Source organism: Esox lucius, chromosome 22, assembly GCF_011004845.1.
Source record: "Esox lucius isolate fEsoLuc1 chromosome 22, fEsoLuc1.pri, whole genome shotgun sequence".
NCBI lineage: Eukaryota > Metazoa > Chordata > Actinopteri > Esociformes > Esocidae > Esox > Esox lucius.
In genome coordinates, this window is record NC_047590.1 from 19503400 (window position 1) to 19530935 (window position 27536).

At 42.0% G+C, this 27536-nt stretch overlaps 1 protein-coding gene across 4 annotated transcripts in view; it reads right to left on the reverse strand.

Annotated features, from left to right (window-relative positions):
• Positions 1-474: 474 nt before the first annotated feature.
• Positions 475-27536, reverse strand: part of LOC105005782 (neuropilin-2) — a 68120-nt gene continuing 41058 nt past the window's right edge. Inside the window, exons 11-17 of one of the 4 annotated variants that reach the window (XM_010863950.3) lie at positions 25629-25697; positions 25320-25475; positions 18861-19126; positions 18493-18589; positions 16465-16497; positions 3163-3222; positions 475-2983 (exon numbers count right to left, since the gene is read on the reverse strand). In XM_010863950.3, the coding sequence (XP_010862252.1) occupies positions 2667-2983; positions 3163-3222; positions 16465-16497; positions 18493-18589; positions 18861-19126; positions 25320-25475; positions 25629-25697 (998 nt within the window). In that variant the 3' untranslated portion in view covers positions 475-2666. Of the gene's footprint in view, positions 2984-3162; positions 3223-6176; positions 7846-12013; positions 14499-16464; positions 16498-18492; positions 18590-18860; positions 19127-25319; positions 25476-25628; positions 25698-27536 lie in introns of those variants that run through there. The other 3 variants (XM_029116483.2, XM_029116482.2, XM_010863951.4) reach the window with 3 other exon arrangements.

Consider the following 27536-nt stretch of genomic DNA (forward strand, 5'->3'; position numbering starts at 1 on the left):
AACCAAACCCTGTGTAGATGTCGAGCCATGTAAACAGAGGAAGCAGAGTAAAGTGTGTGTGTGTGTGTGTGTGTGTGTGTGAGAAAGAGAGTGTGGGCACTTCAAAGCTTTGATGTCGGGAGCTCCTAAACGAGGGCGACTAGAGGTCCAGGCTAATGGGACGCCATGGAGAGATGAGAGAGAAACTGTCTGGCTGATAGTGTGTGTGTGTGTGTGTGTGTGTGTGAGAGAGTAGGCCTGTATTAGTTTTCATGTTTGTTTTTGAAAACCAGTGTGACCTACCACTAGTTTGTGTGAATACATCTGCTGGCTGCTTGTTAGAGTATGTTAGTGTGTGCATGGCTTGGGATATACAATGCACTGAATGTGCATGTGTTTGAAAAAGCCCAAGTTACCTCATTAGCCTGATTCTAACCACCCCATTATCTTATACCGATTCACACACACAAAAAAAACAATGGGTGATGACCAATACTCTCTGTATGGTATAAATGCTTTATTAAATAATCATAATAACAATCAGAACAATCATAAAAAGAACATTTCTGTACAAAGCCCCCAAGCAACAATTAGGTCCAACCAATGTCACTGTAGTTTGCTCCTCATGAGCTTTAGCCCCTCTCTTGCCTAAAGGGGGGTATTCAGACCTCTGGCCCAGGTCAAACCGGGTCACTGTTTTGTATCTGTGATTTGATATGGACTCCAAAGGCAAGCAGGATTGCGAAAGCTCCAAGGCACTTGGAAACGAGCCAATGGGGTCCAGTGATGGGAGCCTCTGGGAAGGGAGTGGGAAAGTGAAGGGGAGATTTGGAACCCCCCTCCCCCAGCGACCTGGGCCTTTGGGCCAGCACTCGTCCGGGTCCAGTCCGGTGTGCACAGCCCCACACGTGCTCAGCGTCGCATCAGAATGAGCGGGATTCACTGTCCTGTGTGTGTTAGTGTGCACGTGCATGCTCTGTATGTGATGGTGTGACTGGTGCGTTTGTGAGTAAATCTGACACACTGCGGAAATATTTTAGAGTTCCCCTTCCATAACCTCATAAGGACAGTATTGTGTGTGTGTGTGTGTGTGTGAGTGTAAATCCTTCAGTTTTACCTCTCCCAAAAAACCTGGGTCCTGTTAAAACTCCAGATTCGGTGTGATAATGCAAAATGGAGTCATTGTGAATCAAAGAGCAGAAAATGTCAAATGAGGAGAGAATGACTGAAGAATCATGACACATCGAGACCAGAGTGGTCTCTACTTGCGAGGAAATGATGTTCTTTCATTGGTGTTTCCTCCACCAATCAGTAACTTAAGGCTCAGATGTGTATCTATTGTCCAGTCAATGGTCCAAAATTGATTTGGAAAAAAAGGAAATTCTCCCAATGGGTGGATATAGAATGTAGTGCTCGGTTGATTCATTTTTCGTTAATCCTCTTCTCTCAGTTCTCATTTTTAAATGTCTATTCAGTCTCTGCCTGCATTTCCCAGCAATCCATAGGTTGCACTGTCCAAAACAGTCTTTCCTGTAACCTTTTACTTCACCTAGACATAGTTTACAGCAAACATGACCTTTGACCTTCTCTTTGATACAACCTACTAGCAACAGTTCTCTGCAACTAATTCTAAAAACTCTTCATGTATAAAACAGAACATTTTCGGAACCCCCCTCTTTCCCCTGGTTCCGTGTTATTTTCTTTATTAGCATTTGCATGCTGGCAACGGGCCGAAACAAGAAAGAAAACAGAAAGATTTAAACAAGAAAAGGACAGACTCCAAAGACGGCGCAGTGTCTAAAAATACCACAGACTTGTCAGAAAACGGGGTGGAGGACTGAGCCTGATGTGTCACAGAGATGCAGGAGTCTAACTGAGCAAAAACGCTTGGTAAAAGAATTCACTCTGCTAGGATCTAGGCCACCATGTCCACGTGACAGTGAAACACACTTCCTAAGCATTCCACGATCATCTGCCTAATGCGTTGTCTTTATCAGTGAGTTTAGTTTACCATCTCCTCTGTTTGAAAACTAGACCTTTAGAAAACTATGATGCATTCATTTGAGTTCTTTACTGTTTTGGGGAATAAGCAGGTATTTGCAACTTGATATGTGTTGATATTTGATTTAAACCCCCTTGGCAATAGAACAGTTCGCTATAGGGAAACCCCAAGTTCTTTGCTCACTAATTCTGCTCCAGACGACCCCACCCTGGAAAGAATCACAGAGTGATAAGGTAAAAAACTGTCACATGATCACCACATCCACACTGTTTTTAAAGTAATCAGACCTTATCTAACAGTGACCTCACCCTGTTTCAGACCTACCATCACCAATCACAATCCCAAACAAAATAAGGTTCAGGTGAGCAGCAGTTGGGTAGGAGATGCAATGGTCGCTCTGTTTCAATAGGCTAGAAGCGGTTGTCACTCTTGTTCTTTTTTGTAAACCAATGACTGGTTTGCAGGGTGGGACTTTTCAGCTGGAAGAGGTCAGATGGATGATCATGTGACTGAAATTCCCCTAAAAAATTGGCCATCCCTCCAAAAATCCTTCTATCTGGCAGGTGTAATCCTTCAGCTCAGAAAGAAAGTTCCTGGTATGAGCAAACCAAAGAAAACAAAGGAGATGATAATCTCCTCAAAATGGCCGCCTCTCTCCTTTCCTCTTCCCCTCTCCTCTTTCTCCTCATGCCTCGGTGCAGCAGCGCTGCTGGTTGAGCTTCACCTTGTGCTTAAGGCCGTCGTACAGCTCAAAGTTGTAGTTCTCCAGCGTGGTGGAGCTACGTGATGACAGGCCGCTGTAGGAGCACGTGCAGTAGAGCAGGAGTCCGGCGCACACGGCGCCCAGGACCACCCCGAGGGAGGACATGACGATGATGGTGACCAGGATGGGGTCCAGCGTATACAGCCACGAGTTGTCTTTCTCAGCCGAAGAGGAGACACGTGTCACAGGCGGCCCAGTGGTGGGGGCGACTGTGCTCCACTCATCGGGGAAAACCCAACCTGGTCGAAAAAGGTGGAGAGGATGAGGGAGAGACAGACGTACAGGACAAAAAGAGGAACAAAGACAGATGTACGGGACAACAAGGAAAGAAAAGCATGATTATAGATAAATGTCTTAAATCAAGTCACATTTTGACATTGAGATTGTAGCTGTAAGGCTCTGGATGGAACCAACTTACCTTCATCTAACTGGCCCCTGCCATTGAAAAGTCTCCCTTCTCCAAGTTTTCTTCTAATATCTACGAGAGAGAAAAATAAAGTTTATAAAATAAGGTGTTAGCTTATCATTGCTCTATAAAAAAAATTATCTCCAAAACAGAACATAAAAAAAGGGTTTACATTAAAAATGAACACATTTTAGGATTAAAATGGAATTTGTCCTTTTTCCATAGTTTCCTGGAGCAATAAAAGTCTCTGACTCCATTAAGGGCAGTTACTGCTTTCAATAAATGGAAAAAAGTAAAAATTGGCAAACACTGAGGTACAAGGTTCTCACCAGACAGTGACTTTATGCAATATCTTAAGTGGTCTGTGGTATGTCCATTCTCATTGCAATTACCTTAACAGGTTTGGATCTGCAAGTCTAATGGAACATATATACATACATAACGATAGCATTCTGTACAGACACACACGACAATGTAGAAAAATATCACTTTATTATCACAGATCATACTATATCGATTACGTTCATGTGACTATTTAAAACACACTGTCACCATAGCATATAAAGAGGTGCAAAGTATCAGCAAACATCAACACCACCATTATCATCGAAATACAGATTATATGTCAAGCTCAGAACACACAAGAAAATAATCAAACCGTTCCCTTCAGGCTATATTTTAGAGCCTAGATACTGATTAGATGAGTAGAGTTCCAAGACATGCTGGATTAACCATTGCAGACGTGTACGCATAACAGCTCCATCTGCAAACTATCAATGCTTGCATCATATTCACTCTGCTGTCAGGATTAATGTTTACACAATGCACATTATTTCTCCTTGTTTCTAGGTGAGGATTTAGTTAGGTAGGCTACTGCAGAGGTTAGTTTAAGCCTGACCTCGGGAAGGTTAGTTTTACTGTAGAAATGGCATGTCTCCGGGCTGTATTTTTTAAATGTATTTAACCAGGTTAGCCCCACTGAGATAAAAGATCTCTTCTAAGAGGAACCCTGGACATGTATGCTACAATAAGTGAACGCTGCACAGTGTGTGGATGATATTAGACTTTTTTTCAGAGCCAGGCAAAAATCACGTATCAAAGTTAATATCATCATGGATACAAACAGTAAATGCTAATAGAAGAACAGCTCAGCAAACAAAAATGCTGCTAGTCCATGTCATGCCTGTTTGTTGTTTGATGTAACTGAGTTGACTCAGTTAGCCAGCCTGCATGGCAACCACAGACAACCGCTCTATTTACAAAGAAACAGTTTGCATTCAAACCAAGTTTACCCTGCTTTCCACTCGCACTACTGCTTTATTTTCCTTTTTGGTCCAACAGCTTCAAACAGCTGTAAAAACTATATTTATGTCAATATATTTCACTGCAATTCAGACACAATGATTCCCTATTCTGCCTTTCCCCCCCCACATGAACAGAAATTCTGGGAACTGTTCAAATTTTGGCAACCAGGAAAAATGTTTCTATTCTAATCAGTGGCAACATGAAAAAACTCCAACAGCTTTCTTTCCAGAATGAAGCTTCTAGGTGAATACTGTATGCATTTACTTATCAAAATTTAAAATATACAATGAAACTGTATTTTAAATGTATTAAACATAACACGAAAGCAATATGGCACGCAAGCCAGTGCTGTATCACTGTTAAATTGTATATACACCCGCAGCTAATTTACTGCATTCATGACATTTCCTGCTTCCCTTATTGCATCATTATACACCAGTTCCATACGTGTCAGCACTACGACGAGTGATGAAAAGGGCCTAGGCCTTCCGAAACCCAACCCAATGTTGTTTCTGAAACTTCAGTTGTGTGTGCAACACTTGGCATTTGTAGGGAGGTGGGAGCAAGTGCTTGACCAGAACACCACCTTAACTGGAGCCATCAACGAGACAAGAAGCATTAATATCTCCCAAGGCAGGTGCTGTTAGCTGCTGGTGTGGGTGTGTGCGTTAGACAGTGCCTGTGTGTTTCTGTGTGTGTGTGTCAAGAGAGAAAAGTGCTTACCCCAGCCTTAATAAATGTTATCCCTCCATTACCTAATTAGAGTTATTAAGAGCTTGAAGTGGAGCTACATTGAGGTGGACAGAGTGGAGGGGCCCAACCCCCAGTTGATTTGAAAGCACATTGCGACAGGGTGCCAAAAAACTGCATCCCTCACGGAAAAGTACAGCTGGAGTGGCTGATGCACATACGCACTCATCCCACTCAATGGATGACTTCGCGGCACTCTTCAAGGCCCCCATACAGTGGCTTCCATAGAAATGTTCTATTTAATTCAGCAGAGGCATCGCTCTAACCTGTAGACAAGAGTTTGTCCTACTTAAAGGGACATTTTGAGAGGCAGCTAGATCCCTCAGAGTGATGTGGACGTCCAGGTTGGTCACTTGAACGTCATCGCTAGGGGGTGCCCTCGAGATGGATGTTTAGCAGGACGGACGCAGGACCCCTGTCATAATCAAATTATGACAGGGGCTATAATCCAATGACAAAACTTATCTTTTCTATGATTGTTCTAGAATTCAGGCTAGGCTGCACTATTTTCTACGAATAGGGGAAGTGTTTTTATATTTTGTTTTAGGCCAAAATAACACTGAGGTATTAAGATTTGTTACGTATGATGCTGTGTTTTTATTATTGCTGTCAAACTATTAAAATAATAGGCTAATTAGACTAGAATAAATAGGCTAAAATGTGGCTAGAATGTGGTTCATGTGAGGGCCTGGAAACAATTAGCTTTTCTAATAGGTGTTTAGCCACAACCAAATACCTATATGTTCATTAAATGATTCCTCAATTCAACCAAAAGCAATAAGGGAGGTTACTTAAATAGGCATAAGGGAGGCAAGGTAGACAGAGATGTTTATCCACAAAGATTAAAGAGGAGATATCTGTAATTAATGCACGGCAGGAAAGCTGTTGATTCTGCTATTATATTTTTGTGGAAATGTGACAACATTAATGTTTAGACTAGCAACATAAAATAAGCATAACGTACCATGCTAAATGTTCTTGTAGCATCTTTATTTTTTGTTAAATCGCATGCGTTAATGCTTTAACAGCCCTAGTTTCTATATTATACACATAGTACAATAAAACCCCAGCAGAGGTGGGTGAAAATATGTGAGGTATGGGCTCTTTCATTTTACTTTGTAACTATCACTTGAAGCTCTAAACTTTGTTACTATACAGGGAAAACACATGAATTGAAATATAAACTGTTTGTCAAGCCTCTTTATATTTAATTATTTCCCACTGTTGTTATATCAAAATAATTAATAGTAATATTTCTACTTCAAAATACGAGTCTCACAAAAATATTTAGATGTTTAAAATAAAAATTAGAAATTCTACCAAAACAATAATGGCATTGTAAGTAATACAAATGAATAGAAAATAATTGTAAACAAATAAATGTACATTTTTTGTTTTCATTCAATGTATATTTTGAAGTCCATTTAAATGTAGTCTGCTGTACAGGGTCGTTTTTAGGTTTTGAAGAGACAGGGGGCTTAGCCCAGACCAAGACAACCCAGAACAGCTAAAAGCAGTACTGACAAATGTCATTATTTGGAAAAACACTTTATTTCATTTCAGCAACAACTCATGTATCTACCCTTTTTGTTGTCTGTCTTTGTGTCTTTCCTGGTGTTTCCATTATATTTAACTATTTGTTGTCTGTCTCCATCATATTTTACTATTTGTTATGTCTGTCTTTGTGCCTTCCCTGGTGTCATATGTCTGTCTCTCCCGTTGTCTCCATCATATTTTACTCTTTCTTATAGTCTGTCTAGTTGTGTCTCTCCTGGTGTCTCCATACATTACTATTTGTTATGTCTGTCTTTGTTTCTTTCCTGGAGTCCTATGTCTCTCTGTATTTCCTCCAAGTCTCCAACATATTTTACTCTTTGTTATGTCTATTAGTGTCTCTCCCGGTGTCTTCATTATATTGCATATTTTACTATTTGTTATGTCTGTCTTTGTGTATTTCCTGGTGGCTCTATCATATTTTATTATTTGTTATGTCTATTTGTTTCGTTCCTGGTGTCTCCATCATATCCTACTTTTGCTGTCTGTCTATTTGTGTCGTTCCTGGTGTCTCCATCATAGCCTACTGTTGCTGTCTGTCTTGTTTCTGAGTTGCCTCTTTTGGAGGGGCCCTGCGGGGTTGCCTATTTTTTTCATTACTGGTGTCTTCATCATATCCTACTTTTGCTGTCTGTATATACGTGTCGTTCCTGGTGTCTCCTTCATATCCTACTTCTGCTGTCTGTATATACGTGTCGTTCCTGGTGTCTCCTTCATATCCTACTTTTGCTGTCTGTATATACGTGTCGTTCCTGGTGTCTCCTTCATATCCTACTTCTGCTGTCTGTATATATGTGTCGTTCCTGGTGTCTCCATCATATCCTACTTCTGCTGTCTGTATATACGTGTCGTTCCTGGTGTCTCCATCATATCCTACTTCTGCTGTCTGTATATATGTGTCGTTCCTGGTGTCTCCATCATATCCTACTTTTGCTGTCTGTATATTTGTGTCATTCCTGGTGTCTCCATCATAGCCTACTGTTGCTGTCTGTCTTGTTTCTGAGTTGCCTCTTTTTGAGGGGCCCTGCGGAGTTGCCTCTTTTGTATCAGCCTTGCTGTTTTCGTCTTTAGTTATTCCTGGCTTATCTGCAAGGTAGAAAATTAGAGTTGCAACATGTCAGTAGGTACCATATACGGATAAAAGCAGTTATTCTGGAGCTTCTTATTTGAATTTAAGTTCATATACACATGATAAAGCTATATGCAGAGACCAGGGAACAAAGTAAAATGTTTATGACTTTGCATATTATGAAATATTAAGCAGGTTTAAGCAAGTGACAGCTCATTGCAGCTCTATGAACACATTTTTGTTACTAAAAGGACACTATTACAACAAAACTTTCTAATCATGTGCAATGTATACACACTAACCAAGCAGTAGCATATTCTAGTTCTAGCTAGGTCATTTATAATTTCAGTTATTAAGTTGTTAACTTTGTGTTCAACAATCTCCTGTACAGATTGCAAAAAAATGCTTACTTTTTTGTAAACGCCAACACTGCGGGGTTGATAGATGTTATAAACTAAGCTTCAGGTCACAATGGGGTACTGCCACAAAAACGCTTAGTCATAGCCAGGTTAGCAAAGGTTTGTTATCTAACTTGCTATAGAAATTAAACTCATCAAATAGACTCAATGAAAGAAAACATTTGTTTGCTCATCCATTTTCTTCATATATTGCTGAACTGCTAACTAATCCTTAACACTCAACAGTTTAATAACAATATTGTTGGCCTCTAAAGATATTTGTTATGCTGAAACCTAAGGTTAGCTTGAAGCTTTTAACCACCAACCACTTCACAAACCTGTGGCAGCTAACCCCGTTTCTATTGGCACTGTACACTTTGAGTTTCTGGCATCGTCTTTAACTCATCCACTGCTACTGCTTCCTGTTCTAAATGCTTGCATGAACCTTCTTACTTTCTAAAGAAGTTACAAATATAAATTTCTTTACCTGCTTCGTACTATGCTGCTACTACTCTGACTGACAAACTCTGACTGACACTTGATGGATGTTAGGCTACTGAGCGAAAATGAGACATTCACGAGCCAGTCTGGCAGGTGCTTTGGAGGTGAGGAATAGGATGAGGGAGAATCGTGCGAAATAAGCAGTCCATTCACAGCATCATAAGGCAAGCAAGCAGACGCCTGTTAAATATTGCGCAGTTCAGCTGGCCCGCGATTAGATAAATGTTGTTGCCTTTACTGGATTCAAACCTGGGTCTCCCACGGGAAAGGCGGTGTATTTAACCATCACTCCAGACATTATGCCAAATGTCGGTATAGCGTCTCGACATTAGATGATTTTGTCAAGCATTAACATCACGCCAAGTTTGAATATTTAAATATCAATATAGGTGATGATAACTGTCTTTTTTGTCAGAAAACCCTCCTCTTTTACTGCGCAAGGGGTTGTGATGTACTGTTTATTACCCCAAAAAGCATGCATGGATGCGTACTTTGAAAACCCACCAGAAATAGTCGGATTATAACCGTAAGTCAGCCAGTCACTCACTCACTCAGTAAGAGACATTTGCTGTTTTTGGCCCATCTCCGCTTACGCGGTTTGATAAAAACAACAGACAATTATTTTCTAATTAGGAAGACAACGACATGCAGTGCGTCTAGCCGTATATTCAGATTCAGAATACTTTATTAATCCCAAAGGGAATAGTTTAGTTCAAAAATGTAAATTGTCATTGTGATAGTGTGCTTTGTGTGCAGTCGTGGAGTAGCGGATTCGCTGCTCCAAACTTATCCACATAAAACACTTTAATGAAAAACTAAAGGAATTAAAAAACAGCAGTGGTGGTTTTATCAAGTTTTACCTGGGGTGGCAGAAGGGTGGCATGAGGTTCCAACTAGGGGGATAGAAGTTATATCCCTCAAACAAATTATAATTGTATTTAAACTTCTTTTCCTGCATTCTAGGGATTGTTTTATGCATTTGAATCACATAATAACTACCTAGTCCTATTTATTTCAAAAAGACGTTTAAGCAACTATTAAAGCTAATATTTATATATTTTTTCACACATGCTATAAAAACTCAACATTTACAGCATTTAGTTTTGTTTGCCAGAACACTTTTATTTAGGCTTACTTAGCCTACATGATTGATGAGATAAGCAAGCAGGCTATGAGCTGTAGCTAGGCTATAGGCTAGCTATGAACAATCAACCATTGCTGATGAAGATTTCTATTTAATACACACGATTTTGTCATTTAACATTTACGATTTGTTGTGACCATTAAGTTATTGACTTGATTAACGTTAGCTAGCTATCGAGTTTAGCTACTTAGCATCATCCTTACCAGTTACCACAGAGCGGGAAACGACCACATATGCGAGATATACAGTATGGTCGTAGTTATCATGAATGGCAGTAATATCCTTTACTTTCCACTGCTTCAGGGACAATGACCCATAAGTAGGCTAGGCTAACGTTACTTTGTGTTTGTAGGAGTTGAACTTGTTAATGTAGCTAGTACTCATTTGAAAACACCTTACCTGTCAGTAGCAGCACAGCAGCATCAGTGGACTACGCAAGGACTGAGATGAAATAGCAGCGACATCGATTTTTTTTCTTTAATCCAGAGGGCATGGGGAATTCTAAACTGGTGAGTAAAGAAATTTAGACCAACTATGGAGATACATCATGAACATGTAACACCAATTTCTTTAAATATTAATTGCCTTCAAATAGGGTGGCAACTGAGGGGGGCAAGGCCTTTTTTGTGGGCCCCTTGCCACCCCTTGCTGCTGCACTTGAAAGACAGAAGCTGATAACCAAATGGTTATCAAAGGTGTCATAACAGGGTGTTATTTTATCTTTTCACAAGTGTTTATTATCAATTGATAAGGCACTCTGTTTGTCCAATATATTAACGTAGTTACTCGTTTAAATAGATACTGTCATGGGGTTTTATTGTACTTTTATGTATAAAAAAACATAATGTGTGACAAATCTTACAGCTTAAAATAGGAAATGCAGACTTCTTTAGTTAGCCAAAAGATTGCTCTCCGTCCTGATGGTACCCACCGCCAGCAACACAACATCACCCATCGCCCACACATCCTGCGCAACATCAGCAATTGCAAATCCGTCCTGCTCAACGTCCCGTGCAACACCACCCATTGCCCATTCCTCCTGCTTAACAACCCGCTCAACATCACTCGTCCATCCAGCTCAACATCCCGTTCAACATCACTCATCACCCATCAATCCTGCTCAACATCCACTGGAGTGCTCCCCGTAGTGAGGACGTCCAAGTGACTGTACTGGATGTCCACGTCATGCTGAGTTATATAACCCCTACTGGACATTTTACTGCAGACTTTAATGTTCAGATGGGCTCAGTCTTGGGAATAGGTCTTATGGTGAAATTAGTTCACCTCACAGGCCATCTGTTGTGATTGGAAAAGGTAAGCACCATCATTTACTGATATTATTTGGTGCTTATTTTTTCCATTAATCTGTGGCTGAGGCATCTCATGCTGATATTAGTCTACTTTTGATGCTAGAAAATAAAAAATGTCAGACATAATTTATGGTTAAAGGGGCAGGTATTACGTTGAACTACAACTGGAGGTAAAACATCACTCACATTACCCCTTTAAGAGTCATCCGAATCTCAGAGCAGTACAAAACAACTTAAATACCTTGGACCACAATTTATATGTGCTACCTTGGACCACAATTTCAGGCAGTTTTCCACTTCTCTTAGCAGTTGCTCTTTACATGCTTTGTAGGTTTGTTTTTGCACTGAATGTTCTAATAAGGAATGAGTCCTGGCATCCATCTAAAGGCATTAAGAAGCCTGGTTTATTGTCTGTAAGTGGTTTTCATAAAGTTTTGGATTGTTTTCAACTAAGAGCACACGGAAAGAAGAGAAACAAAATAATTGCTTCAGGCTGTTTTGAATGTGGCATAGAGTTGGATAGTAACCTCACTTGCCACAAAGCCTGTTTTGGCATGGATGACGCCATTTGTGAGATCTCATATGGATTCAGGTCAGATCACAGATTTCCATCGAGGTCAGCAGGAAGGATACACCAACAAATTGTTGTCTTATAACACTGACGACAATCAGATGTGCAATAATAATTCATATCACAGTTGAGGTGTTTTTCAGGATAAGCTGTTTACGTGCATTTAATATCCCACTCATGAGTTTCCCTGAAGAGAATTTCTATTTCAAAATCATAGGTTAAACAAAACTGTGACAGTGACTGTACAGTAGTAGGCACCTCTCACTACACCCAGCTTTGCCTCCTCAATTGGTTCAAAAAAGTCAAAAAGTCAGAAAGCAAAGCCATTCTGCTTATTCCATTTTTTGTTTCTTTACTTTTTTTCTCCTCAATTTTGTGATATTCAACTTGTGATTATGACAGCAACCCCCAGTAGACTCGATACAGTCAATGTCGATGCTTGTGTCCAAGTTCCAATGCCGGCCTGGTTCTTATCACGCTGGTTGCTCAACCACGAAGCCTACATCGGAATCTTTATGCAACCTGGCTGTCAAACTTGATTGAGGAATTGCTAAAGTGTGATGAGTGATGGTAACCATATTCTATTTATTTTTTTATATATATATATCTTTCTGGCATGGTGTTATGGTATTATGTGACAGCAAAGTGAGGAAAGATAGATGAAAGAGTTATACTGAAACCCAGTGATTGTGTTCCATATCACATGACCACCCTGGGCAAGGCTGGGCAAATTTGTGCCATTCTAAGCTAAACACCCAGGCACTATAGGTTTGCTGTGACCAAGATTTGAAGGCCTGGCCACAATGGGGCAGTTGTACTGCGAGGCAGTGAAATATCTAGAATCATAATGGGATACTGGCAGAGATGGGCAGTGTTTGTGTATTTGAAATATGTTTTTTATATACTTTTAAGAGGGCTTTAAATTCTCCAGACTTTAACTACAGTGATGTGTTTTACAGGATACTCTAGATAGCTAGATTACGAAATATTTTACAACATTCCTGATTATAATGTGATCTTGTTTTAGCGGTGGAACTCATTAGAATAATATAACCCAGCATGCATTGCAAATATTTATTTTTACATTTTGGTGTTTTTGTATTCAGAGGAATTCACATTCAATGCAGTAAACTAAACTAGATTATCTCCCATATTTGACAAGATAACTGTTAGCAAGAATGTTGTTGAGGTTAAGATGATTCTTGCACATTTATATTCATGTTAAAAATATAAAATACTGTTATTTTAATGAAACATAAAACTTTCTAAATTAAATGTTGATACATACATAGGTTTTTGGGGTATTCTGCAATTGTATTGCAATTTAATATTTTACTCTGTGCCCATCTCTGGATATTGGTGTGCACGTAAACATGGAACATGTGGCTTTTACTTGGTTCTTTTTTTTTTTTCAGTTTGACAACAAGGAACGAGAGACATTGGTGGCAGGTGTTGATTGAAAGGGAGTGAATCTCTGTCGTCAATCTAACCAACGAAATGAAACCATGTGGGAATGAGCATTAATTGTGATTGTGCTGACATTTTAGGGAGTTAGGGAAAGGGCTCGTATTGCATTAAAAGCATAATGTTGGGTTTCTGGCATGGAACTACTAAAATATTATTATTGTACTGTGTGAAGGAGATCGATTCCGCACATGAACAAGCATGACAAAAAAACATCTACTTTACATTAGAACATGCTTTTTTGCATGGCAAGAACAATAATCTTTGTCTTATTCTGGAAATCACCTGGCCCACTGACAATACCAATACAATAAAAAAAAAAAAAACTTCTTTACAGTGTCTTTAACATTTGCAACACAGACATGTTAGCAGCTTATCCTGAAGCACTATCTTTATAATGAAATGACTGCCAAGGAGGATGTGGCTCTGTCTCATTTTCCGTCTTGAGTTTTTCCGGAAGAGCTTTTAGTAGGACTGCCTCTCTCTTGGGTCTTTTTCTGTTTGTGGTCAGGCAATGCTGATTCACATGGCTGAACCGATACACCCACACCGGCCTGGAAGGTTAGCTTAGACAGAGTATGTCCACGCTGGGGTGATTCAAAGAGGCCGAGCGGGAACTGGAACTAGCTGTCCTGTAAGGCTGGAGGGTGGTTTGGAAACAGTTGGAAACAATCCCCTAGCATAGTTCACTAGCTCTCTCTATCTGACTCATCTCAAAGTGGGCAAAGCCAACCACCGACTCCCTCATAAAAATGGCGTCCGAAACTGCACCCATGGTCAGTAAACTGGAAAAGTCATAGATCATTTGCCCCCGAACTTCCACTGCTGATAAAAGCAGGACCGGAAAAGAAAATATCACTCTTTGGAACCCTCCTGATCCTTGTTTCCTGCTGCAGGGTTACCACCCATTGTGACATCAAAAAGAGGAGTGGTTCGGCATCAACCCCTTCCTCTTCCTTTCAGCAGAGGGCATGTGATTGGTGGCCGTAGTTGTTGAGCCTCACAGTGAGCACGGGCTCCGTCCCAGGAGCGGCCGATACTGGGTTACTGTCCGAGCACTGGGAGTAATGAAAGTACTGGGATTGGCTGTGGTAGGCGACTGAGAGTTGACTCTTCTTCACCGCCAGCCGCCGCCTACGGCAACAGAGAACCTGGACCAAGATGGCTGCTGCCAGAAGAAGAAGAGCACCCGCGGCCGCCACCAGGTAGTACCAGTGGGTGGGTATGGGTGGCAGCGCCAACGTGTCTACAGTGGGCTCACTCCCTTCAGGAACACCTCCCCCTGGTGGAGAAATAAGGAATAGTTTGGCTCTGTGGGGGGGGGGGGGGGGGGGTAAGGGGGGGTAGCAGGGGTGAGGGAGAGAAGGCAAGCAAGGCACATCCAACGGGCAGGAATTCTTTTAGTGCATATTTTTTTCTTCACGTGTCATTCTTCTCCCCTGTGGTTTTTCATCACATCAACAGCAGGCGTAAGAGATCATAGGCATGCAGAAGCATGCTGGCTCAAAACCAAATAACGTCTTCATCACAGGTAATGGCCAAAACAAATCAAATGCATCCTTTTTGGGGGGATCTTATGATTGAAGCTCGGATTTCAGTCGATGGTGAGCGAGGTGATTTTCACACCAAGAGTGGAAATAGCACGGTTAGGGATTTGCGATTAGTCGGTGAAGTTGAACTGATCCTACACTCCAAATGAAGCTCTCATTTAATAACTTGGTGTGAAAAAAAGGGTGGGATAATTAGCTTGGCACACACGCACGCCTCACACACACAAGCGCACACAATCAGAGGGCCGAGACGTCTGAACAATGTTCAGTACTGATCAACTTAACAACGATATGTTAAGCTTGAATGCAGTAGAACCGAAAGATGTTTCGAGCCCTCTGGTATACTTCTGATTGAAATGGGTTTGGTCAAGATACAAGGTGTGAAAATAGTTGGCTTGTTGTGTATCTGATTAAAAAAAAGTATGTTATTGTAATGTTATGTATTTAAGGTCGAGTGGGTAAAAATGTGGATAACAACAAGTGTTCGCCCATTGAGGAGCCAATACTCCCTGTTGGTACAGGATGTTCCAAAATCATAAGACTTCACAGAGCCTACATGAGAATGTTCCCGGATCGTTCTCTCATTAATTTGGAGATGGCACTGGAATTTTGGTTTTGGCAGGTTCTTGAGTCGACACACGTTGCCCTGTTCTGTCCTAATCTCTGTTTCGGTTGCTTCCTTGGCCAGTTCTTTCCTCTTCAAACTCCAAAAAATTCTCAGTAGTGAGCCCCAAAACAGTTCCTCTAATCCTCTGAACCTCTGAAACATTTTGGGCAGAACTACCTTCCAAGACATGTGCTCTCCAATTTATACAAGTCTGGTATGTGAAACTAAACCCAATATAAGCACTCAAAACCACTGACATAACAGCGGTTAGCTGAGAAGCTAAGAACTGTAGCTAAGCTAAGACAAATTTACCAAAATCAGCAGCTCAAAGGCCAGAAAAAGAGATATAGGCACAGGGAATTAGAAGGAGATAGATATAGACAGAGAGAATTGGAGAGACACAGAGAGAGCTGAGAACCACTCTTGAGTACTTGACCATGTCACATAATTACTGAGTGAAATGGTGCATTCACCTGCCACTCCTCTGTGCACACGCTCATTAGAAAGACCTGAGAGTAGGAGAGTGACACGAGCGATGCAGCCCAGTCACTCTATCTGATTACTTTTTGCTGAACAGAGTGTTGTGTGTGTGTGTGTGTGTGTGTGTGAGTCACGGTGGAGGAAAAAAGTGCATACACATCACACAAATTCCCAAGCTCTTATCTTATTGGAACCAGCAGCCAGAAACACTATATCAAGCAATAACATCAATCCCCTATAGCTCGCCCAATATTTTTCCAGGAGGCAGTTATTTAAAACCATGGATGTCAAAGCAATAGGCAGAATTTCTCTGCAATAAACCGGGTTTGGCTGGAATCGTTGGGCTCGGGTGTCAGTTGATGGTTTTTGGGTGCTTATGATGCCTTCGGGAATCGTTTGTCAACACGGCAGCATTGATCAAGCAGCGAACGCGGCTCTCGCACACCCACAGGCCATTTTTTACTGGCAAAACTGGGCCGGCCACATAGGTGCCATCAAGCAAAGCTCCCATGAGCCAAAGCTGTATTGCAGAGCAGCGAGCAGGAAGCAGAAAAACATTCAAGTAGCATGTGACGTCATTGCACTAATTGTCTGAAAAGTGGCAAACTCACCTGTTATGTCGGTAGGCATGGCAACAAAGGGTTCTGTCAGGGGAACAAGAGCAAAAGACCACAGCTTAAAATATAAACAACTGTATGTATATTGAGTGCATTCATTACACATGGGTCGTGCCAGGAATCGATCCTGGCATTGCAATGACTATGTACGCTTTTCCTACTTAGCTACATATTTAATATATTTAATATGGTGGTTTGAACCCTGAATGCTGATTGGCTGTAAGCCATTATATATCAGACTGCACACCTTGTGTATGACAAAACATTATTTTCTAATTGCTTTGGTAAAAGGTTTATAATAGCAAGAAGGCGCTGAGGGTTTTGTGGTACATCGCGGCTAAGGATTGTATCAAGGCAGTTGTGTTGCACTGTGCAAAAAAACAACCCTTAGTGTCTAAAAACAACTTGTAACTATATTAGCCATAGACCACACCTCCTTTTGCCTTACTGATACATTTGAACTTACATTAGCTTAGAAATACACTTCTATTTCTATAACTACATAATCATTCTATTATAACCTGAAAAGTCTGCTAGGAAAGCAAAAATGTCAGTTTGAACTGACTGAATAACATTTCTGATGACACCAAAGTCACCACAAAGCCAGCTGACGATTTTCTTAGTAATGTAATTGAAAAGAAACAGAATAAATAGGCATGGGGGTATGTATGTCATCAAGTATGCTCTTGTGGTAGAATGCAATGTCAAAGAGTGTGTTATTTTCAGTCGGGCGACTGGGGATAGTGACTGTGTGAAGTTCGAGTCATTGAAAGTTGTTTATCGGTGGAGTCCAGTTGAGCTGGGGAAGCTTGCTGCCTGGCTGACTGACTCCACACACACAACGTTCAGTCTGATTGAGTTGGAATGGCAACAAAAAGAACAGGGCCCGCAGAGAGGGGTGACTTGGGAAGCTGGGCTTTTTTGGCGCTAACACCAATGTGCCGTGAACAAACTCGACTGCGCTGGTTGATAAGAGTACTCCCAGCATGCCTTGGGAATGAGGAAGATGGAAGGGGGGGTGGGCACCTTCGCGTTAGTTGACGGGGTGGGGGGGGGGGGGTTCATCTTTCGTCTCAGAACCACAGTACTGCACTCACAATCACTGCCCAACGCTAGGGCCCGATGTTCAGACTTGGAAGTCAAACTCTATGACGGCAGGTTTTTGGCATGGAACCGGCGGGCTGTGATCTGTCGAAGACCTACTCCTAAATCCCCCTGCTCTGGCTAGATTAAGAAGCCGAGCTCCCTCCCTCTCGCTCTCACACACACACACACCCACACACCCACACACACACACACACACACACACACACACACAGGCACACACAGACACGCGCCTGAGCTATTTCTTGGGAAACTGTCTGCCTAGTAATTCCCTTTGACGGCTCTGGAAAGCTCTGTTTACAAATACGAGAGGAAGAGAAGAAGAAGGAATCTAATGAAACATAGATTAGTATCGCCGGGGCCCACAAGGCCTTTATGGCCTACTTTCTATTCTTCCTTTCTTCCTTCCTTTCTTATTTTCTTTTCATTGGTGCAGGGAGTACACTCGTTTTCTCCTTTCATCTTGTCACTGCGGCTTTGAGAAGTCGGCCGGTCCCCAAGACTCTGCTGAGGGAACTGTGGGTGTGTGTGGGTGTGTGTGTTCGGTGATGGGGGGTGTTTAGAGCATGACCGGAGTGACAGTTTGGGGACCCCAGGGGTAGAGAAGGGAAGGAGACTATAGAAAAGGAATGGATGGTGGAAAGAGATAGAAAGAGGAAGAAAGAGGTGGAAAGACATACGGGGGGGGGGGGTGTTGGGAGATATATATATATATATATATACACACTATACAGAGTGAGTCAGGAAGGGGGGTTGTTGAGTGGAGTGGTGGCTGACAGAGTACGATACCTGGGGAGCTTGGGTTGGGTGTGTGTGTGTCTGTGCACGTTTGTATATGAGAACATGCTAGTGCACGTGTGTGAGTGACTACATGCTTTCGCTTGTGCGCGCACGTGTTCCCACGGTCGGCAGACTTACGTGTGCATTCCTCCAGAGGCGTGCCCGTACTCATGTGGATGTTGTCGATCCTGATGTGGCCCTTGGTGCCGTGGTCAAAGAAGCCTTCGATAACCACCTGACAATTGAGAGGAGGAGGAAGAGGGGGAAAAGGTAGACGCAAATTAACTAGATGCAAAGTCTTACACACAGAATCACAGTTCTCTAGGGCACATATTTTCCTTGTTTTTCACCTTGTGTGCTCGGGATTTGAACCCGTGTCCTTTCGGGGACGTGTCCTATGTTCTAACCAAAAATCGACCATAACTATTACTGTCACCACACTGCAACTCTTTTCAGGCTTTTCTAAGCAAAGGAAGCGTGAAGGAGGCGTGCCTACGCCGGAATACCTGATACTCCTTGGGTGATCGGGGCAGGATGGTGCGGCCCTCCTTCCAGACAGAGTCCTGGTCCCCGCGGAGCGCCCAGAGTAGGGTCTCTTCACGGTGGGCGTCGCGGAGCAGGACCCTCAGTGTGCCCCGGGCCTCTCCCCACAGCTGGTAGGAGAAGAGCAGGCAGAGAGGACCGGTGTCGGACACCACCGCTGGGCTCAGGATCCTGGCCGGCTGCTGCTCCGTCTTGGCGTTGGCCTCGATGTACAGGTAGCTGTTTGGGTCTACGTTTGGGAAGGGAAATGATTGGTGGGGAAAGAGGGGAAGGGTTAAGGCGCATATGTGCATGTACCTATGTATAAACGCATGGCCCCCGGATGACATCACATACATGTTTACACACACGCTCATGTTCACTCGCACGAGAAATAAAAAAACAACTACAAGGTCATACTTACATAAGCAGAGGGATGACACATATGAAAATATTTTCAACAACAGAACAAGGTCAGGTACGTTAAGGCCAACCGCTAAGGGAAGGTCACTAATTAAGAGCCAGCCTGAGGCAGCCATTCCCATTGGTATTCAGGTGGGCCACTTACACAATAGCAATTGTTTCAGACACACACACACACACACACACTCCTGAGGTTGTCCATGGAAGAGGATGTTTAGTTACTGAATTGGACCGGGTACACTCTGTGGTGTTGGACCTGTCGGGGAGGATGCCGTTTTGTGGCCTGCATTCTTCTGAGATAAGTGGATCCTATTGTCCAGGGCCAACACTCTGCTGATAAGATCATCTGTGCTTTTTTGCTGTGTGTTACAGTGTTTAAGTGAGGTGTGTGTATGTTGTATATGCCATCTATGCTCCCTTTGCTTAAGAAACAATACTTCCAAACTAACACCCATCATCGTAAGCAATTAACGCCAATTGCGAAAGAATCAGTCAGATCCTTTAATTTGTTTGGTGTTGAGTTTTTCTTTTTATTTCATAAAAAAATCCTGCCAAATGTATTCTTCTCCTTGTACTTATTCACAGAATGAGGTTCTGGGATAAGACTGTTCTGACTGAATATAATATAATTTTTTCATAAACCATAAAATCTACATGAAAACCATGGATTTCATGGTTTTAAATACTATACTATTATTAGCATATACTCTGTAACCAGGCAACGGTGTAAACTGTAAACAGTGCAGTTGTTTAGTAATGAAAAGCACTATATCAGATGTATACATTATTAATGTCTGATTAAACAATCAATCGTCAAAAGACGATTAAAACTGTAACCTAAAAAAAAATTATTATTCGTAAAATCTCCAAGATCTGAGCCTGTTTGGTCCTCTCCACCTCTCTGCTCTGGATAGGTTACCTGCAATGTGTTGAAGATAGTTCCCATATTGGCATTTATGACTGATTGGAAACTGAGTTATCATTCTTTTCATTCATTCATCAGGTAACAGTACAAAATAATCAGTTATTGTTGTTGACAGAACTCAATATTTTCTTTAGTTATATTAAAGCGTAACTCTACCCTTAGAAGGAGAGCAATAAAAAAAAAATCACAATATGTCCCTTGTAATATTTCTTTTTCACTAAAAGTGTAACTAACTTGAAAACTTCAAATGTTAATTTGTGTTTGATGTAAAATGCTTTTAGTACACTAACTTTCAAAGGATTGGGGGTCAGTTTGAAATGTCCTTGTTTTTGAAAGAACATTTTTATTTTGGTGTCATGTCATCAAAGAGCCCTGGTCAAAAGTAGTGTACACTAAAGGGAAACAGTATTTTATAACTTCAATCATTTCAAGACACTTCAACAATGTACCTGTCACAATACTTCCAATTACTTTTCTTCATTAGCTGTACCACATTTCAGATAATAATCGACTCTCTCCATTATCTGAGCCAGTTTGGACCCCTCCACCTGATTCCTCTAGAACAGTTCACCTTCAATGTGTTGAGTAGTGTTCCCAAGGATGTTCTGTGTTCATGGCTGACCAGTCAGATGAATGGAGGACCTAACACATCTGGAGTGGATCCCTCCCAGAACCAGGTTTGTTTGGCCTAACTGTTAATGTTTAGTCTGAAATGGCAACGTAGATGCTATAGAGTGTGCAACGGGATACTTTGATTTAGAAGGGGATTATAATTTCTTTATTTATTTACAGGGACAATGGCAAAATGTACTTTGGAGTACACCTCCCTCTGCATGACAGAACCAGCCCAACACAGCTCCAGCCACCATCCAGACAAACTCATGCTATGGACAAGATGACTTCATGGACTGGACAGAGGGCCCCCAGAAGGATAATAACAAAATCAGCAGGTACGACCAAGACAACCGTCTGGCTCCGGCCATCAAAAGCTGCTACTTTATCAGAATAATGTTAAATGTTGGCCATCTAGCCAGAATCCAGGCAACCATGAACCAGACACCAATGTCCAACAGCCAAACAGCAACATCCACTGAGACAAATGTTGGCAACTTGAGGAAAAGAAGACTTCACCAGCACTACATCCCAAAGAGGAGGAGGATGTAGATTTCTTTCCTCCAAATGTAGGGACTGTCAAAATACCTTGTCCAACACACAGATCGATCTGTAGGACACAGCAAAAGCTGTGGAAGTAAAACTATTACTATTCCAAATAGATAAATATTGGCCTCCTTATTGGCATGTATCTTTGTTTGGAGTTCAGAATTCTTTTGTATTCTTCATGTGGTTACTATACAACCTTAGCACTTTGAGATTCATTCTGTAATGAAAAACTACAAAATGTAAATTAATTATTATTAATAATAATATTATATTTTGTTGTGAAGGGAACTCAATTGTTATTTTATTTATATTAAAGGTTAAGGCTACCTGTATGTGGACAGCAGTTAGCACCCATAATATAGATTCAGATAACTCCCTTGTAATTCTATTTGTCAATGTCTGGAAATTATAATTAACTTTAATCTAGAAAACAACTAGAAATGAGAGTTTGTGTGTGTCAGTGAGAATATGCTTTTTGTACATTTAAAAGTGCGTATTATATTGGGCTGTGTTTGTGTGTGGCCCCTTTAACAGCCTGTCTAACAGATCACACAGTAGAATATCTGTAGGGGAAGAGGGCTTCCAAGATGACAACCATCTTTTGCTCTTCATAAACCCTGACTAGTGTGTGTCACATCAGCGTGTGACAGGGTCTCCCTTGGCCCTATCCAACACTGTGTGTATCTGTGTATATCTTATCTATATTTGACGGTGGTTACATTTTCACATCACCATCCCTTACTTTTATAACAAACTATGAAGGTTCAGAATTAAGTAATAGACTATTTTGGCTTTTTAGTTGAAGCTAGTCTATAACATGGAGTCACAGACATCAATTATGATGCTGATGTCATTTCATCAGAGCCCTGGATATAAGTAGTGTACGCTAAAGGGAAGCAGTATTTTATAACTTCAATCATTTCAAGACACTTCAACAATGTACCTGTCACAATACTTCCAATTACTTTTCTTCATTAGCTGTACCACATTTCAGAAAATAATCGACTCTCTCCATTATCTGAGCCAGTTTGGACCCCTCCACCTGATTCCTCTAGACCAGTTCACCTTCAATGTGTTGAGTAGCATTCCCAAGGATGTTCTGTGTTCATGGCTGACCAGTCAGATGAATGGAGGACCTCCCACATCTGGACTGGATCCCTCCCAGAACCAGGTTTGTTTGGCCTAACTGTTAATGTGTAGTCTGAAATGGCAACGTAGATGCTATAGAGTAGACAACAGGATTTGATTTAGAAGGGTATTATAATTTCTTTCTTTATTTACAGGGACAATGGCAAAATGTACTTTGGAGTACACCTCCCTCTGCATGACAGAACCAGCCCAACACAGCTCCAGCCACCATCCAGACAAACTCATGCTATGGACAAGATCAGGACGACTTCATGGACTGGACAGAGGGCCCCCAGAAGGATAACAACAACAACATCGGTCTACGGCAGAATAAATACCCCTGTCATCAGGATGAGCAACCTATGGATATTGATGTTGTGGACAACAATCAATCAACATTAACTAGCAAAAACACAAGTCCGGCCAAGCCAATCAGCAGGTACGACCAAGACAACCGTCTGGCTCCGGCCATCAAAAGCTGCTACTTGTTTATCAGAATAAAGTAAAATGTTGGCCATCCAGCCAGAATCCAGGCAACCACGAACCAGACACCAATGTCCAACAGCCCAACAGCAACATCCACTTACACAAGTGTTGGCAACTTGAGGAAAAGAAGACTTCACCAGCACTACATCCCAAAGAGGAGGAGGATGTAGATTTCTTTCCTCCAAATGTAGGGACTGTCAAAATACCTTGTCCAACACACAGATCGATCTGTAGGACACAGCAAAAGCTGTCGCAGTAAAACTATTACTATTCCAAATAGATAAATATTGGCCTCCTTATTGGCATGTATCTTTGATTGGAATGAGTTCAGAATTCTTTTGTATTCTTCATGTGGTTACTATGCAACCTTACTTTATTATGATATTTTGTTGTGAAAGGAACTCAATTGATATTTAATTTATATGAAAGGTTAAGGCTACATGTATGTGGACAGCAGTTAGCACCCATAATATAGATTCAGATAACTCCCTTGTAATTCCATTTGTCAATGAATTTGTCTGGAAATTATAACCAACTTTTATCGAGAAAACAACTAGAAATAAGAATTTGTGTTTGTGAGGGAGAGAGGATGCTTTTTGTACATTTAGAAGTGTGATTTATATTGGGCTGTGTTTATGTGTGGCCCCTTTAACAACCTGTCTAACAGATCACACAGTAGAATATCTGTAGGGGAAGAGGGCTTCTTCCAAGATGACAGCGACCCTCTGCTCTTAAGCCCTGACTGTGTGTGTCACATCAGACAGCGTGTGACAGGGTCTCCCTCGGCCCTTTCCAACACTGTATGCGTGTGTGTGTGTACATCAAATGGCACTGTCTATGTGTGTGCACGTGCGCGTGCGCATCTTCGTTCGACTAAAAACATTCCCACTTTATCAAACCAACCTTATTAATGTGTTAACCCCCCCCACACACACACACCTCGGGTGAACGCAGTGTCTCTGAACGCTACCCCATCGTTCTGCAGCTTATTCTGCAGACAGCCCATAATTGTGAACCCCCCCCCCCCGCCCCGTTACAATGCAACTGCGGTATTAATCCATTCTCTCAGCAGGCTCCTGCAGCGAGCGACGACAACGAGTGCTCGGTCTACAAACACGGGCCTTGTTACCGATGACAACCGCCACAGGTTGCTAACGCGCTGGATCGACCGCCGTCGCATCTTCACGTTTCAGTGAGAGAGAGATCAAAAGGTTAGTGGGTTCGGGTTTTCTAGGTCACGAGACGCTGAGAGAGAGGGGGAGAGGGGGGTGGGAGGAGTCAGGAGATGAGAGGCTAACAGGACGATTCGATTGGACGTTTTGGCTACGACTGCAACCCACAACCCAGGCATTACCCAACCGAAAGCCCAGGTGACATCAGAGATTCCAAAGCACAAGAGACCAAAACCTCCCCCCTTAAATTCCTCACAGCTGCAGCAGCAACTTGTTAAATCTTTCCCATTTGGAATATTTCAGAACCAATGAATTTTAAAACAAGGCTTGAATAACCATCCATTTAACCCTCCGTGGCAGATTTCCGATTGGTGCCCTGTTCCCTTTTTCATAGTGCACTACTTCTGAACAGGGCCCATACAACCAGCTCACAGCCCTGGTCATAAGTAGTTCACGATAAAGGCAGTAGGGTGCCATTCATACCACAATCAGAGTAAAGAAATCCTCAAAGAAAAATTCTAAACCGCTCAAATCTTTTATTAATATGCCAAAAGCTTCACTCTTTTTTTGATCCGGGGTTATGTATAAAGGGAAATGAATTATTGTTTCTTCAAGGAGGCTCTAAGTAAATGGAAGTTTATTTAAGGGGCCAAAGATTTGCCTGCAAGGTAATCGTGGGGGTGGGGGGGGCACAACTGGGAAAATGTTTTGTCTTGTTTTTTTCCTGAAATCTTCTCCTGCTGTAGTTGATTAGTTCAACTGGGTTTGAACTTTTACTGCCCAGTGTGCTGACAGAACGTTCTGTTAGCTTCACAGCATTGTAGTGCAGTCACGTGAAGCTGAGCGGTAGAGTTCAGAGGATGTTAAATTGGCCACACATTATTAGTGTATACGTGTGTGTGTGTGTGTGTGTGTGTAAGACTTTTCCAATGTGTTTGCACACCAAGTCACAAAATGGGGCTGGAGCTCAAATCGACAATCCAGATGTGTACAAACACCAGACAAAAGTGCAACCGTCAACTGAGCAAAAGAACATCTCTTAAGCTCAAGTGGCTAGCTAACCTCTTTCTTTCACCACTGTCTCCACCATTTCCTGTGCTAATAATGGGGTGGGGAGCCCTAGCCGTGCTATGTCCTGGGAGACTCACCGGCAGGAGGCAGAGAGAGGTCCACGCTGGGGTTCTGGGCCGGAGCTCTGGAATTGCTGTGGAGGAACCAGTGCAGTGGGGCGCTGGGGTCGTGGGTCCAGCCACACAAACCTTGCTCAAAATCACAGACACTGCCCCCAGAAGATGAGCTGGCTACTAAAGGCAAGGGCAGGGATAGGGCGAGAAGGAGAGAAGGAGAAGAGGAAAAACTTTCAAAAATCAAGAAACACATACAAATAAAAAACTACCGGGCAGACTTTCCCTAGCTACGACAGATTCAAAGAATGCCTATGGGTTACAAACAGTCACCTGTTGCTGGCCTCTGGGCGGTGCTACTCTCCATTGGAGGCGTGGTCGTGACGGCCAGCGTGCTGGTTTCTATGGAGACACATACAGACTGTCACTTATATCCAACATGTTATATACTGTAGAGGTCACGGAAGAAATCTCTGTCCGATCAGTTGGTTTAACAGTGGACACTAATGGGAAAAGGATGGCTGAAGATATAGGTAAGTTTTTGGTTGTTTTCAGATTTTTTGATCAATGGTGAAGGTTTGCGCCGTGATGGATAAAGCAATCATTAAAAATAACAGTAGTTCAGAAGGACATTCCCAGTTATGCGGTATCTGAAGGATAGGTCATCAATTCAACGATTACTGTAACGCTGAAGGATGGAAGCAGGACACAAGCGCATGGAGAATGGAGGATTTTCAATAACAAAACCAAAACATGATGAAACAAACTAAAATACAGGACAGGAACAAACAGAACGATGTTACATATGGGTAAACCAAAGCAAAGACTGACAGGATACAATGGGGAAGCAGTTTATTTTGAGAGTCCAAATTTCCATCTGTTCTATAGATAGTAATGATAGTAATGATAGTAACACTATCATCAAGCTTTCAACCAACTTAAAAAAAACTGTTGATAAACAACTGCTTGCTTAGGTTAAGGTTAGGTTAGGTTTAGAATAAAGGTTAGGGTAAGGGGTAAGGTTAGGGATAGAATAAAGGTTAGGATATAGGTAAAGGTTAGGGTTAGTAGATAATTATAGATAGTCAGAAGAGAATCTGTAGAGCATCTACAGGCAGACTTTTGGAACTCTCAAAATATTATGTTACCAATTCAACTTCACTGCTAAGTAAATGAACGTTTCTGACTTAATCTCAATAGCTTCCAATCTCTGCTTCCCGAAAACGAATGCTAACGAGCACCTAAAATAGAGTTGAATTGCAGTAATGATGTGAGATAACCTCCCCTCTCTCCCACCATCCCTCCCTCCTTCTCATCCTCTCTACATGAAGAGGTGACGAGCCGAGCCAGGCGGTGATGGCACCGGACGTGCAGTAATGTTATGTCTTTTAACCCAGGCGCCTCCCACCCTCTCTGGGTCTCTCAAGCCAGACGTCCTGCCTCCCTCTCTGGACCTGCACTGTCTCCACCTCCATAAACAGCTCCGTCAGACCAGTGGCCAGGGCCAAAGCAAGGAGCAGACATCACTGGCTCCATGTGATGGATGAGCCTAGCTAGTCCCCCTCCCTACACTTAGGAATGGACTCTATCTCATACACACACACACACACACACACACACACACACACACAGCTGTGACACAGACCTAACAGCAGCACACGGGCCAGAAACTGCATAAGGAATGTTATCAAATCAGAATGGCTGCGTTATTGGGACCAGATGGGACAACCCCTGTTTTGCTATGCAACGACTCAGAGAAAGGTCTGGATCATGTCTGCTTTCTAACCACATCTAACCAGGACACTAATTATATTATCAAACACCCCTGGCTGCCTGTTTCTCATCTTGGGACAATTTTTTCAGTCGCAACGTCCCCACATATTTGTACAATCAATATATAAGGATGAATACACGCACTGGAAGTAATCACTTTAGTAGGTTAAGTGGGGGATATTGTTTAACATTGCTAACACGTAGTGACGTAGTCACTAAACGGAAGAAACTGTGAAGCAGAATTGTAAGTCACAAAATTGGGAGGGGAGAGCAAAAATGTGTAAACCACGTAAAACATTTACAGAGATTTTGGGATTTTTCTCACAGTGTATGAAGGATGCCACTACAGACACATTTTTCTCCAAACATTCTTAATTTCTCTAAGACATAATTTATAGGTGGTATGGCATGTTTAGAGAAACACAGCAGACACACCCAAACATCTGAATATCAAAACCAGTCCAGCAT